This window comes from Lycium barbarum, chromosome 6 (genome assembly GCF_019175385.1).
Source record: "Lycium barbarum isolate Lr01 chromosome 6, ASM1917538v2, whole genome shotgun sequence".
Lineage (NCBI taxonomy): Eukaryota > Viridiplantae > Streptophyta > Magnoliopsida > Solanales > Solanaceae > Lycium > Lycium barbarum.
In genome coordinates, this window is record NC_083342.1 from 115,367,972 (window position 1) to 115,382,793 (window position 14,822).

At 37.3% G+C, this 14,822-nt stretch overlaps 1 protein-coding gene across 1 annotated transcript; it reads left to right on the forward strand.

Moving 5' to 3' along the window:
• Positions 1–515: 515 nt before the first annotated feature.
• LOC132645690 (kinesin-like protein KIN-UB) lies at positions 516–12,106 on the forward strand. Its single transcript, XM_060362826.1, has 19 exons — positions 516–806; positions 2,246–2,346; positions 2,442–2,564; positions 3,238–3,423; positions 3,572–3,793; positions 4,036–4,192; positions 5,595–5,744; positions 6,058–6,146; positions 6,231–6,434; positions 7,865–7,987; positions 8,768–8,878; positions 8,974–9,108; positions 9,338–9,473; positions 9,562–9,654; positions 10,036–10,161; positions 10,294–10,419; positions 10,913–11,056; positions 11,386–11,514; positions 11,610–12,106. Exons 1-19 carry the CDS (start codon positions 671–673, stop codon positions 11,768–11,770), a joined length of 2,652 nt encoding a protein of 883 aa, XP_060218809.1. The 5' UTR covers positions 516–670; the 3' UTR covers positions 11,771–12,106.
• Positions 12,107–14,822: the final 2,716 nt, after the last annotated feature.

The following is a 14,822-nucleotide window of genomic DNA, read 5'->3' on the forward strand; positions in this document are numbered from 1 at the left end:
TTTGCCCTCGATCATGTTGAAGTCTCGACTAAAGGACCTTCGGTTGGAACCCGTTCAATCTCATATAACGGTCCAAATCCTTACATGACATAATGAGAAATCGAGAGTAGCTTTGACCTCGATCTCACCCGTATACAATTTTAATATTTAAATTTAAATTAAGTATTTAATTAAATAATATCACATTAAATAAAAAAGAGGAAATAGTGATAAATCATTGACATTTTTGTACTTCATCACAAAATCTAAGCACCATTTTTTTTAAATTACATAGAAGGTAGCGGAAGGAGAGATGGAAAAAAGAATTACAACGTGAAAATTCAAATTCTCATCAACAAAATAAAAATTCAGATAACAATCAACTGAGCTAATGGATCCGTACAAATCTAAGCGCCATACTTCGCATCTCTTGCTTCTTTTTTTTGGGTTCACTTCTCACTCTTTAGTGAGTACTCAGTCACCTGGTGCTCCTGACAAGCCTCTGTCTTTTTATTTTTGAAAATTTTATTTGAAGTCTCTGTATATTCACCGCAACTTGGACCCACACACCATCTCTCTCTCTCTCTATATATTCATTTTGAACCCAAAAAAATAAAAAAAGGTTCATCATCCTTGCTGTTTTTCTCTCTCTACAAACAAGAAAAAAACTCGGGCATTTGTAGAGAGAGTGATGGCTTCGGGTGGAAGTTACAGAAACGGTACTCAGAAAGCGCCGAGTAGTCTCCGTACTTCTTCTTCATTCAAATCCAAGCTTCCTCCCTCCGCTTCTTCTAACGGCCGTCGGAGTAGTAGTGCTATTGACGCCGGTAAGTTTCCTACAAGTCTCCGTTAACTAGTTGCTTTCTGGTTGCCGATCGATTTTATCTCTCCAATTGAATTTTTAACTTGTCGATTTTGCTAAATTGATGCTTTTCTCTGTGTGTGTGTGTGTGTGTGTGTCAGACATTGCGCTTTTTAGTGTTAATTCGACGATGTGGATGCATTTTGCTAGTTGATAGCTGATATTGGCGCTTGATTTAAATGCTGCATTGTATTTTATTTTTGTTTTGTAGTTGTGAATTTTACAAGTGACATTTTGTTTTAAACAGGTGCTTCAAGCCTTTAAACTTTTACTTTCCACTTAATCAATGTCGAAATGTGCACATATTTATGTATGATTTTTTATTATATATTCATAGGAATGGCTTGTATTAAAGTAACTCCAGTAATTATGGCTTTGATGCTAGGCGAAGTTTCTCTGGTATAGAAATGAGTTGTCATCGCTATCTGGTTGAGGATCAAGTTTATTTTTGTAATTGGATTTTTGAGTTTTGGAATCTATGGAGTTAATTCTGCTATTAATGTGCTAGAGATTGTGTTCTTTAGTGGTTTAGGTTTGTTTTAATTGGAGGATGTGATGTTATATACTGATTTTGTTAGTTGATACCGGAGCTCGATTTAAATTGGTTAATTCGAAAGTTCAACAGGTGAACTATTTTTTCCCCCAAATATTACCAATTAGGTGGACAGGTACTTCAAGCCTCCAAACTTTTCTGTGCACCTAATCAATGTCTAAGTTTGCTTAGGTTTGTGTGAGTATTTTTCACTAGACATGCCTAGTAATGTATACTGTGGCAGATTAGCTCGTACTGTGGAAGTTCATTCCTTTTCTTTTCTTTTTTTTTGGGATGAAAAACAAAGTCCATTTCTTTAATAGAATTCAACACTTTCCTTATTAAAAAAGTTTTTTTTTTTTGGATAAAGTAAACTCTAAGGAACAGGTTCATAAATTTAAGTAGGGTGAGAATCAGAAGGAGATCTAATTATCTGGGAAATAGGAAGTACTTGTATTAGCGGAACATAATCTATTATGCCCTTCATTCTTATTTATGAAATATGTTTAACTAGCACAGAGAAAAGCATTGGTCGTTGTATGCTGATTGTGTACTGCTTGAAATGTTTCTGTAATAAATTAATCATCCATACTAAAAAGAATATGAAACTAAGGTTTGTTTTGGTTGAAATTTGAAGTCGGTCAGACATATATTACATAATAAACAAATGTACAGATCTAGGTTATTTATTGGAATGATATCACATCAAGATATATGTCATATGCGGTACTTAGTGATTTCTCTCGTTGCTGCTAAGAGTATTTTATGTTATGCTCTTTCTGCTGCCTTAAGCTGCACAGCTCAGATTCTTCGTCATTCTCTTGCTTCACTATATGTGAATATGAACTATTTCTTTTGATTGTTCTAAATAGTGTATGGAAGAGTTAGAGTTTCTGTCAGATTACGTCCTCGAAATGCCGAGGAAATGGCAGCAGATGCAGATTTTGCTGATTGTGTAGAGCAGCAGCCGGAGGTTGTCATTTTTTACATTTTTCATTTTCCTGAGAAGTTTTTTTTTTTTTGGGAATAGCTTGAGTATGATGCAATTTTATTCATTTGGCCTTCCAGCTCAAAAGGTTGAAACTTCGGAAAAACAATTGGGATTCAGATACTTACGAGTTTGATGAGGTGTTCACCGAGTTTGCATCCCAAAAGCGTGTGTATGAAGTTGTTGCAAAACCTGTTGTTGAGGTTTGTTGCTTTCTTTTGTATTGTTTAGTTACCTTGACGAATTTGGAACTACTTACACCCTGGGAAGAAACCATTGATGCAAAATAACTAGCCCAACATAAATCTTTTCGTTCCTAGGGGTTAGTTGTGGATGATATTTTGTTATTTGACAAGAAGGAAGTTATTAATTAATGGAGGGCTGAGGGAGTGAGTCATTTCCCCTTAACGAGGTGATACCTCAGTGGGACCCTGATTAAAAGACAACATTTGACCCTTTCAGTATCCATTTGTTCCATCTTTGACAAACCATGTTTCGATCCTAAACTGCAAGGCATTAGGTGGACTTACCACAATAACTTCTTGTTCCTGCAGCTATTCTTCTCATTAAATGGAACATATTATTTAATTTTATGACAATTTTGATGATTGTGGTGAACAATACATGTTATGTTACATAAATTATTTCATGAAAGATGTGAAAATTCATACAAGAAATATTCAGAGCACGTATTGATGTATTCATTGATATAATAAAAAATGATTTGTTACCTACAAACAGTTGGATGGAATCATTAAGGACACCTTGAGAATCTAATTTTTATGGTATTCCTATGCTATATCTTTCTGAGATAATGCTTTATGAACAAACTTTCTTTATGAACAAACTTTCTTATATTTTTGCCCATTTTACTAGAGTGTCTTGGACGGTTACAATGGAACAGTGATGGCTTATGGTCAGACTGGGACAGGGAAGACTTATACCCTTGGACGATTAGGTGACGAAGATGTCTCTGCTCGTGGTATCATGGTTCGTTCAATGGAAGACATATTAGCAAATATTTGCCTGGAGACCGACTCAGTTTCAGTCTCATACTTACAGGTGGGAATGTGCTTATTAAACCTATCAGCAAATACATTGTCATTGTGCATCTTTGGGCTTGCTTGCAGACTATTGCTCTCTTGACCACAATCACTTTGCAACCAAAAGATTTGCCAAGTTTTATCTAAATATCCTGGTTTGCATGCAGCTTTATATGGAAACAATTCAGGACCTCCTAAATCCTGCTAATGACAACATCCCCATAGTTGAAGACCAAAAAACTGGTGATGTGTCTTTACCAGGGGCAACTGTAGTGGAGGTCCGGGACCAGCAAAGTTTTCTTGAACTGCTACGGGTCGGGGAAGCTCATAGATATGCTGCTAACACAAAGCTGAATACTGAATCTTCCCGAAGTCATGCTATTCTCTTGGTAAATCAGGAATTCTATATTTCATCTTTTCACCCCTTGGGGTGCGGCGCTTCCCGGATCCTGCTAATGCGGGATGCTTTGTGCACCGGGCTGCCCTTTTATATTTCATCTTTCCAGTTAAATGCATTGTTTATCAATATCAATCAATCAATCAACAGTCCTCAAAAAAACTATAAATCTGTGTAGAAGATATCAATATAAACATGTTCCATTTGGAATTTGTGTTTTTAATATTGTTGTAGGTACAAATTAAGAGGTCAGTTCCTGGAAGAGAAGCTGATTTTTCTGCTGAAACAGATCACTCATCTCACTTGTCAACCAATTATAAGCCACCTATGTTGAGAAAAGGCAAACTAGTTCTTGTAGATCTTGCTGGTTCTGAGCGTGTAAACAAGTCAGGTATACTCAACACCAGGATTCCTAAATTGAGTAGCAAATATTAGTTATTTTTGAGATTTTCCTCTTTAATCTCTTCCCTAATTTAAGAACATTTCGGTGTATGTGCTTTTAATATATTCTTTATTTTAGGCTTAATGCATATGCAGCCCCCTAAACTTGCCCCTTTTTTCCATTTTGACACCTCAATTATGTGTAGTTCCCATTGAACCCTTGAACTTGGCCTCAAGTGTGTCAATCAAACACAATTCAACTTACATAACATATATGGTGAGTTTCATTTTCTTTAGCCTTGCACGTAAACGTCAATCGCATCCTACGTGGAAAATTCAACCAATTAAAACTCCCCATACATTTTAATTATACACATCATTAAAATATGTGTATAACGGCCTTTTTTCAAGAACCAAGCAATTCAGCCAACTAGGCATTGAAGACCAACCTTTTGAGATTGATTTTGAAGGTTTTTTGGGATTCTGGAATAACATAATAGTATCTGGTGTTGCTTAATATTTTTGACTTCTTATTATCCAGTTTTGGTTTCTTATTTTTCAGTTTTCAGTTTTTGGTTTTAGTTTCCAATTTTGATTTCTTATTTTCCATTTTTGTTATTTGATTGGTTGAAGTGGTGCTTCTTCACTTGTATAACACAATAGCACACTTCTTCCTATCTGATGTGTATAATTAAAATGGATGCGGTGTTTTAATTGGTTGAGTTTTCCACGTAAGATGCGATTGACATTCATGCGCAAGGCTAAAGAAAATGAAACTCACCATATTTGTTACTATGTAAGTTGGATTGTGTTTGATAGACATACTTGAGGTCAAGTTCAGGGGTTCAATAGGAATAACACTTAGTTGAGGTGCCAAAATGAAAAAAAATGTACAAGTTTAGGGGGCTGCATATGCATTAAGCCTTATTTTTATCTTAGTTATATACTCTTTTCTATACAACAACAACATACCCAGTGTAATCCCACAAGTGAGGTCTTGGGAGGGTAGGATTTACGCAGACCTTACCTCTACCTTTGAGAGGTAGAGAGGCAAAGAAGATTGAATATTAGACCATAGTTTGTTAAAGCAACATCGAGATAGCATCTTGATCTAATTGTAGGTATTGTAGTGTGTGTTAGTGGCCAGTCTGTAGGAGTATATGGTTGAACAGAAGAAAATGTGGAGTGAAATATTGTTGTAATAGAACAGAAGAAAATATGCACTTTGTATACATAAAAATATAAGAATGGGTGAAATGAAAAGGAAGGAACAACTTATTGCCCAAAAGGAAAAGAAGAAAAGATTTTTATTGCCGGAGTCATGTTGATGTAGCAACTCTTCTGGTTATTGCTGTAACTTGTCCTTTTGATTTGTAAACAGACTACATATCCTTTTCTTTCATCTCCTGTAGGAAGCGAAGGGCACATGTTGGAGGAAGCAAAGTCCATCAATCTTTCATTAAGTGCCCTAGGGAAGTGCATAAATGCCTTGGCAGAAAATAGTGCTCACGTACCTGTTCGAGATTCGAAGCTTACGCGGTTGCTGAAGGATTCATTTGGAGGTGGGCTTTTTTTCTTGTGTCTCTGCATAACATGGTAAAGTTTAGAGGTATCTGATATCAACAGATGTCTACCGAGTGTACTGCATTTACAAATGGGCTATACCGGTGTCTAGAGTTGTGAAGATTCTGGTTTGGCTTTTTCTTACCCAAGGACACCACATTTAATTGAGATATGCTCTTTTAACTGTTTCAAGAGCTAGGAGGCGATATTCTTTCTTACTTGTCCATAACCCCAAAAAAAGGAGTTAGGACTCAATATCTTAGTTCTTAAAGAAGTTCCAATCATGTTGGTTTACTTCCTGTGATTTTGCAGGAACATCGAGAACTTCACTAGTTATCACCATTGGGCCATCACCTAGACATAGAGCAGAAACAGCAAGTACCATATTGTTTGGACAGAGAGTGAGTTCTCCATTTGGAACGATTTATGTGGATAGGTTATGCTACTGCGTATGTGTGCCAAGATAGTTTTATCCTTTCGTGCAGGCTATGAAGGTGGAAAACATGTTGAAGATTAAGGAAGAATTCGATTACAAAAGTTTATCAAAAAGGCTGGAGGTGCAAGTAGACAAACTTATTGCTGAAAATGAAAGACAGCAGAAAGCTTTTGAGGCTGAGGTTGAACGAATTAGATTAGAAGCACAAAGGCATGTCATAGAAACAGAAAGGAACTATGCTGAAGCCCTGAAGGTAGTTTATGTTACTTATTTCTCTTGGCTTTTGAGTCTTTTTCTGTAATTACTAATTAGACTGGGAGTTGATTCAGATCAAGAACCACATATTGTTGAATGCACCACTTCACTGTCTTAATTTGATGGGAAAAGGGTTAAATATACCCCTCAACTTTGTGATTTACAGCATATATACCCCTCGTTATAAAAAAGTGGTGCATATATACCCCCGCCATTACATAAATGGTGCATATTTACCCTTTTCGTTAACAAACCTATATTGATTGAATTAAAAATATTTATCTGTTTTTTTTTAAATATGAAATTACCCTTTTGCCATTTAAAAAATCAGTTGATCCATCATCTTTTATCGACTGGGGAAATACCCAATCACTAGCGTTCTTACGGCTGTGGAGACGATGCCACAAGGGACTTCTAATAATTGAATGTCAATGTTATGAAACTGTCTGGAAATGAAGTACTGATTTTGGGGGCAAGTGCAGAAAAATTTCAGTTAACAGATCTTCACTGCTGGCGATTGGGCAGATTCTAGTGAAGGGACTTCCATTTCAGTTGAGATTTTGCCGGAGATTGACATCTGTGATTTTGATTGCCTTTCGAAACTCCGGCAGTGGATTAAGGTGATTTTGATTATACTATCAAATTTATCGAAGTAGGAGGAGTCGATTGGGTATTTCCCCAGTTGGTTCGGCTCGGGAGGGTAAAAATTGATGGGTCAACCAATTTTTTAAAGGGCAAAAGGTAATTTTTAATTTTAAAAACCAGATAAATATTTTTAATTCAATAAATATAGGTGTGTTAACGAAAAGGGTAAATATGCACCATTTGTGTAACAGCGAGACTATATATAGTCGAGGGGTATATTTGCCCCTTGTCCCTAGTTTGATTATCTGCCCCTAGTATTGCTACCAATAGTTAAAGTTAAAGGGCAGCCCGGTGCACTAAAGCTCCCGCTATGCGTGGGGTCCGGGGAAGGGCTGGACCACAAGGGTCTTTTGTACGCAGCCTTACCTTGCATTTCTACAAGAGGCTGTTTCCACGGCTTGAACCTGTGACCTCCTGTTCACACGGCAGCTACTTTACCAGTTACGCCAAGGCTCCCCTTCACCAATAGTTAAAGTTAAAAGAAGGAAAAACTTATACTCCTGTTTTATTATATGTAAATTTATCAGGGCTCTTTTGCAGTTAGTTGCGCTCAGATAAAATAGTTTTTCCTTTCTTAAATGTATCTCTTTTAGTTTGTCTTTCGATTTCGGAAAAGTATATATCAATTGACTATCCCTCAATCCCAAACTAGTTAGGGTAAGCTCTATCATCATAATTTAAGAATTGAGTTATAAGTTGATGGAATTTTACTAGGATTCAATATTGTTCCTACTGGAATTATGTTTCAACTATTGTGGAATAACACTTCTGCTTTACTTGCAGGACGAGAAAATGAAATGTCAGGTGGAATATATGGAATCAATTAAGAAGCTGGAGGAGAAGTGGAGCCTTAATCAACAAAAGCCCACAAACAACGTCAGAACTGGTGGGGCATGTATCACAGAGGTTGTAACTCTGCTTTTGTCTTTTTTTTTTTTTAATTTAAATTATCATCATCATCTTAATTATTAATGCTGCTGTTCTGTTGTTCATGAAGACTGTCCTTAACGTTTCCTGTAGCAAAGAGTCGGTTTCTGGAAAAGGAAATACCATAATTGAAACAAGTAGGATCTAATTCCATAGTTGAAACAGGTCAAGTATTAAGGTTGTACTTTGTAAAGAGTCAGTTTCTTAAAATGGAAATACTATAGTTGGAACACGTAGCATTCAACACTTTAGTTGAGACAAGTAGCATGTTTCATGCCTTTGTCTCCATAGTGACATCTTTGAAGCTAGACTTATATCTACCAGGTAAAAAACAGAGGAAGGGAGGGAGGGAGGGGGAGAGAAAGAGAGGCACTGGGTAAATATTGAGGTTCAGAGTTTTATATATCAGTACAGTAAGAGAACTTCTAGAACTAAGAACCTTATTTATTGAATATCGGAATGAGACTGGTCTAAATGAGAGCGAATTGGATAGTGAGGGTTCATATTGCCGACTCCGACTAGCTTAGGATTGAGACTTAGTTGTTGTTGTCGGAGATCCTTTTTCGTGCTTCTAATGAGTCTGCAAGTTCAGTGTGGGTGCTGCCTGATATTATAATAGAACCTTGGTGTCTCCTCTATAAGTCTCTTTGTAAGCATGTATTTCAAGGCATAAATTGGGTTTTACTTCTAGGGAGAGAACAACATAGTGCTTGTTGATTCTTTATTTCTTTCCAGATGTTTAAATTGCTTCTTGTGCAGGAAGCTTCTGAACTTAAGATGTTGCTTCAAAACGAGATGCAAACAAGAAAGGCAGCAGAAGAAGAAATCAACAAACTCAAAGATCAACTGCACAAGTTTACAAAACCAGGGGTATGCTCTTCATCGATTATTCATTTTTCAAATAAAATTGCTTGAATTCTATTGGGATTGAGCTGATGAATATGACTGATTAATGTGCACTGTAGTCAGCAGGTGGAAATTCTGATATTCTAAACCTCCAAAGCATGCTGGAAGAAGAGATTCGTCAGAAGAAGAGACTGGAAGAAGAAGTGATTGTCTTACGTAGTCAATTTTCTCAGCTAACTATGGAAGCTGGTCAAGTACGGTCTTTAACTTGCCTATAAGCTTGATTACACCTTTGCTTTCTGTTCTACTTACTGCTAGTATCTTGTTCTGTTTGCCGTGCGCGATTGACAAGTTCTATGGTTTGTGAGAATTTATGATTTGATGGATACGTTTATGTCCCCCCTTTGCGTCTCTGTTTTTCTATTTCCTCTCTTTTCCTTGGTAAATGTTTCAATCAGTTTAACTTTAATTGCCTGTACACAGAGAACAAGCTATTTGGATAGAAGCAGAAATGGCACTGGGCTTCCTGGCCTAGATTCATTGTCTCCTCTTAGAAATCTGCATTGCAAAGATGCGACTAATGGAGAGAGATCTTCAATCACCAATCTGCACGAACAAGGTCCCAATATATTCTTCAGAGTATGTCCTTTTTAAGTTGCAAAGCCTCTCAACAAAATTTTCTCATCACTTCTTCATGGGCATTACAGTTGGATTACACAGGATTTTGTCGCTGCTGGAGTCTGAAGATGCTACCGTGCGGATTCATGCTGTGAAAGTCGTAGCTAATCTAGCAGCTGAAGGTAATCTAGTCTCCACCCAATCTTCCCAAGTGCAGAAAGCAAAGTCTGGCGATGGCATATTTTTCACTTGCCACTTTTCGTGATTTATTGGAGAAAAAGTGGATCACTTATTTTTTGTTTCTTCATACTAATTCCGTAAATTGCTCCAACTACTTGGTTGTTGGGTGTTTCCATACGTTATCCTTGAAAGTTACATCTTGGTTCTTGGTGGCTTCAGTAGGTTGTACAGTGTACATAACATTTTTTGTATTCTTGTTGCTCACAACCTTTGCCTCTTCGATGGAACCAAGGATAAAAAGGATAGGGTTCCATGGGTGGTATACTGCTGTTTGTGATAGTGGTCTGATACATTTTTAATCCTGCCTCAAATATACCCTGCAGAAGCGAATCAGGAAAAGATAGTTGAAGCTGGTGGTCTTAATTCATTACTGATGCTTCTTAGTAATTCAGAGGATGAAACCATTCGCAGAATAGCAGCTGGTGCAATTGCAAATCTTGCAATGAGTGGTGATTCTCAATCTATAGCTCTCTTTTTCTTTTTCTCTTTATTTCCCCTGCAGAGGATGCTTTACGTCCTTGTCGAGGCCCTTTGTCTCCTAAGAACTACTATGTTTTGAGGATTATTTGCTGTCTTTTCAGAAGCCAACCAGGAACTTATAATGATTCAAGGCGGGATTGCGCTATTGGCGGTGACAGCTGCTGATGCTGAGGATCCTCAAACATTACGCATGGTGGCCGGAGCCATTGCTAATCTATGTGGTAACGGTAAGCTCATTCACTTTTTCTGTAGGAGTAGCCCCTCTGCATGCCCCATCCATCAGCCTTTCAGGTCATTGTTGGAATAGCTCTGTCAATTTTTGTTCTTGTAGTTGGGTCCAACAAAGTCTTTTGGCATGTTGTTGATTGAATCAAGAAGCATCCATTTCTTCAGATCCTGAAGAGAGATCATCCTATTTTGGTAGGGCAATTTGCAGCAGTAGTAATGGAAGTGAAAACATGGTCATTTTATAGAGTTTTCTTGCATTCTTGTTACTATTTTCGCTGTGTTCACGACAACAATGAGGCCCTACTGATTTAAAGGATTCCTCGAAGCTGCTATTTATCCTTGTATTCAGTGAATTTAGCTTCACTATGGTCCCGTCACTTCCTGGGAAGATTCCATCCAAGTTTTACTTTGTGTTGTATCTAAGCCTGCTCCTCCTTCCATCAATTAATTTCAGTGCTTGAATCTTGATCATGGTATATATTTCTATTCCAGATAAACTACAGACAAGGTTGAGGTCTGAAGGTGGAATCAAGGCACTGTTAGGGATGGTGAGATCGAGACATCCAGATGTTTTGTCACAAGTTGCACGGGGAATAGCAAATTTTGCGAAGTGCGAGTCCAGAGCTTCAGCTCAAGGTAATGCTGGACATGTCAAATCTCGTTTATCAGATTTGTTGAAAATTGTTTTTGTTACTGCAGATAAGAATAATAAGTAATTTAGTTGCAGGAGGAGTTTTTGTTTAAATTTGAATTCCAATTTAGTTAGATAAAGTTTAGTTGAGGTAATTTGGGATTTTGAATTGTATTCTGCAGATTTTCTGTTATCAGGTTGGCTATTTAAAGTCCTCCTATGCTTAATAAAATAATTGAGAGACATTTTCAATCAATACTTCCAACCTTTTTGCTGCCCCATCTTTTAAAAAACCAAGATTACCATGATTCTTAAGGTTGATCTGCTACTACAGGTCAGAAAGCTGGACGTTCTTCTCTGATAGAAGATGGTGCACTTACATGGATTGTTCAAAATTCCAATAATGAAGCCTCAATGATCAGGCGTCATGTTGAACTGGCTCTCTGCCATTTGGCACAACATGGTAAGCAATCCTATCCCACCGAAGAGTTTTAGGATACATCCATTGCGTTTCTCTCAAACTATACTTTTAAGTTTCACCTGTTCTCTTATCCTCAGAGGTGAATGCAAAAGACATGATCAGTGGGGGAGCCCTTTGGGAGCTAATTCGTATCTCACGAGATTGCTCTCGAGAAGACATAAGGTCTCTTGCACGCCGAACTCTGACTTCAAGTCCGACTTTCCAAGCTGAAATGCGACGCTTGAGGATAGAGTTGTAGTCACCTTATTGGTTTCACTCCAGTGTTGCACATGCATAATGTACATGAACAAGTTCCTGAATAGAAATTGCTCACAATTTTGTATCGAGGGAGTGCATCAAGCAAAGTCCTCTAGAAGAAAAGTATCTAAGTTAGATAGTTGTATCTAAATTAGATAGTTTCTACTATGTAGCAGCCTATAACGTGCTATTAAGGTTCAGTGAGAAACTTACATTCTTTAATTTTTCTTTGGATTCTGGGTAAGAATCATCCCTAAAACGGTTGCTTCAGCTTCAATGTTGTAATTTGTCAGCCTGTAATTATAATATCTAACTAATGAAATTTTTTTATTCTTCATTTGTGGAAGACTTGATTTCTGATTGAAATAATGAAACTACTATAGTTGTTTCAATCAACTAGAAAAGTGTTTCTATGCACCTCTTTTGTGTCTTCTAATAATTGTTGAAAACTGTTGCGATATTATCTTGTCTTTGTAGAAATGGAATAAAAAAAAAAAAAACTTATTTGTCTTTAAAACTTGCCAAGTGAGGGTTTAGACATGAAGTTGACGATAAAATAGAGGGTAAAGCCGGGAATTTGGCTCCAATTACTGCTCTCCATTTAGTTACTACTCGAGACTGACTCCAACTTATCTCTGTCTTTTTCCTTTTCTAGTTCTAATTACACATTGAATCTCTTCTTACTTTTCAATAAGTTTTTATCCTTTTTAAAAAAAAAATTAATTTGCAAGCTATTCTTTATGTTTCTATACTTATTTAGTTGAATGCTGGGACTCGGTGTATCTTTTAATGGTATTCACAAATGGACTCTGTTTTTTGCATGATGGGTTTTGTTGTATGAGATTTAACATCTACCCAAAGTACTTTCTTTTTTTTGTTGCGGGGATTGTCCTTGCATTGGTCTTTAATTTTTGCCCTTCGCTTAAAAACTCATGGGTTCCTGCTTTGAACCCCCGTTCAGTAAAAAATAAAAATCACAAGATAGAGTTTTGGATCCAAACTCTGCCTTTGCAGGCAAATTCTGCCTCGCGATTTTTTTTTTAAATTTTTGGCTGGCGAAATTCGAACCCGAAACCCATGAATTTTTAAGCGAAGGACAAAAATTAAAGACCACTCCTGAATAAGGCAATCGTGCAAATTGCCCCCGAAAGTAAGACATGGTTGTGATTCTCCTCGTTGACATTCCCATTATATGGAAGAGAAAAATAAAAGAAGAGTCATACCCACCAAATTCGTGTATCTTTCGACTTGCATTTTTGGTGAGGTCAATCGTGTTCTGTTAATTGACTCCTTAGGAGAATAAGATGTACGCAAATCTTAATTTAGTCACGTTAGCTGCGAATGCATTGGATCAAGTACTAACATTTCACTGGATCAAGATTTATAGAATTGACTGGAACTGGAGACACCGAGACCAATTAGCGATTTGGACCACTGTTGGGAAGAAACAAGCAATAACCAAATTGCACGACGAGGTAACAGTGGAAGAAATACCCAAGTCAAAACTTTTCACACTAATTGAACTAAGAGAAGACAATAAATACTAGCACAAATGGAAATTCGAGCAACAGCTATACTAACAATAAAATAGCAAAGCAAGCAAAAATAAATCGAATGCAAGAGACACCAAATTTACGTGGTAAACCCCTTCAAGGTGAAGATGAAACATCCACGGGACCTCCGGCCCACAAAAGCTTCACTTTAACCAACAAGAATTACAACAATGTTCTCCAAATGGCTACAACAACAAAGCCAAGCACAACAATACATAAAAGATAGTACCAAAACTAGTGAAGAAAGGAGAGAAATCACCCCCAAAAATGAGCTACTGTTCGTACTCGAAAAATGGAGCTACAGACCACAAAATCCGATCTCCACCGTTGCAATCGAAGAACCAGATGTTGAGAACCCCCAGTTCAAATTTCAGCATGGTCCAACGGTTAAGAAATTGGAAAACGCAATTTAAAGTGGACTGCTGTAGCAGAAAATTCCTGGACGAAAATCTGCTTTCTCTCTCACGTTTTTCTCTCTATATGGCTGCTATAAATTCACTCTTGTATTCTGAAAATTAGACCTAAATTGATCCTATATATAGAGGAATTTTTGGGCAAAAGTGGCCTAGTCCAAATTGGATTGGGTTTTATTAATCCAATTTCACATATGAAGAGAAAACCCCAAAACCTAACCTCTCTTGAGCAAAGCCAAGTTCCTCCATAAATCTCTTCATCCAGAGCAACTCTTTACAAGCTTCAACAGCAGCTATAAGCTCAGCTTCTGTAGTAGATAGAGCAACACATTTTTGCAACCTAGATTACCAAGACACAACTCCCCTTGCATAAGTAATCAAGTAGCCCGAAGTAGACTTACGAGTATCAACATCACCGGCCATATCTGAATCAGTGTAACCATAAAGAATAGGCTTTCCTGTCCCAAAACACAAACTCAGACTAGAAGTGCCACAAAGATATCTCATAATCCACTTCACAGCATTCCAATGCTCTCTTCCCGGATTAGAAAGAAAACGGCTGACAACACTAACAGCATGAGCAATATCAGCTCTTGTACAAATCATCGCATACATCAGACTGCCAATGGCTGAAGCATAAGGAACTTTCTTCATATCTTCCTTCTCACCATCACTGGAAGGAAAATGCTTCGTGCTCAATTTGAAGTGCATAACTAAAGGTTTTTTGACAACCTTAGCTTTATCTATGTTGAATCTGTGAAGTACTTTCTGAATGTACTTCTCTTATGATAACCACAACTTCTTGGCCTTTCTGTCACGAACAATCTGCATGCCAAGAATCTGCCTTGCTGGTCCCAAGTCTTTCATAGCAAAAGACTTATTTAACTCTTGCTTCAGTACTTGTGAATTCTACAAGCATTCTGACCAACAACAACCATGTCATCAACATAAAGCAATAAATGATAAAGTCACCATCAGAGAATTTTTGCACAAAAACACAATGATCTGAAGAAATCTTCTTGAAGCCCTGTTGACTCATAAAAGAACCAAACTTCCTGTACCACTGCCTGGGAGCTTGTTTTAAACC

Excerpts from the sequence above, each read along its gene's own strand:
- LOC132645690 (XM_060362826.1), top strand. The coding sequence starts at position 671 with ATGGCTTCGGGTGGAAGTTACAGAAACGGTACTCAGAAAGCGCCGAGT. Across the intron at positions 7,988-8,767 it reads GTGGGGCATGTATCACAGAG|GAAGCTTCTGAACTTAAGAT; the intron begins GTTGTAACTCTG and ends CTTCTTGTGCAG. Across the intron at positions 8,879-8,973 it reads ACAAGTTTACAAAACCAGGG|TCAGCAGGTGGAAATTCTGA; the intron begins GTATGCTCTTCA and ends TGTGCACTGTAG.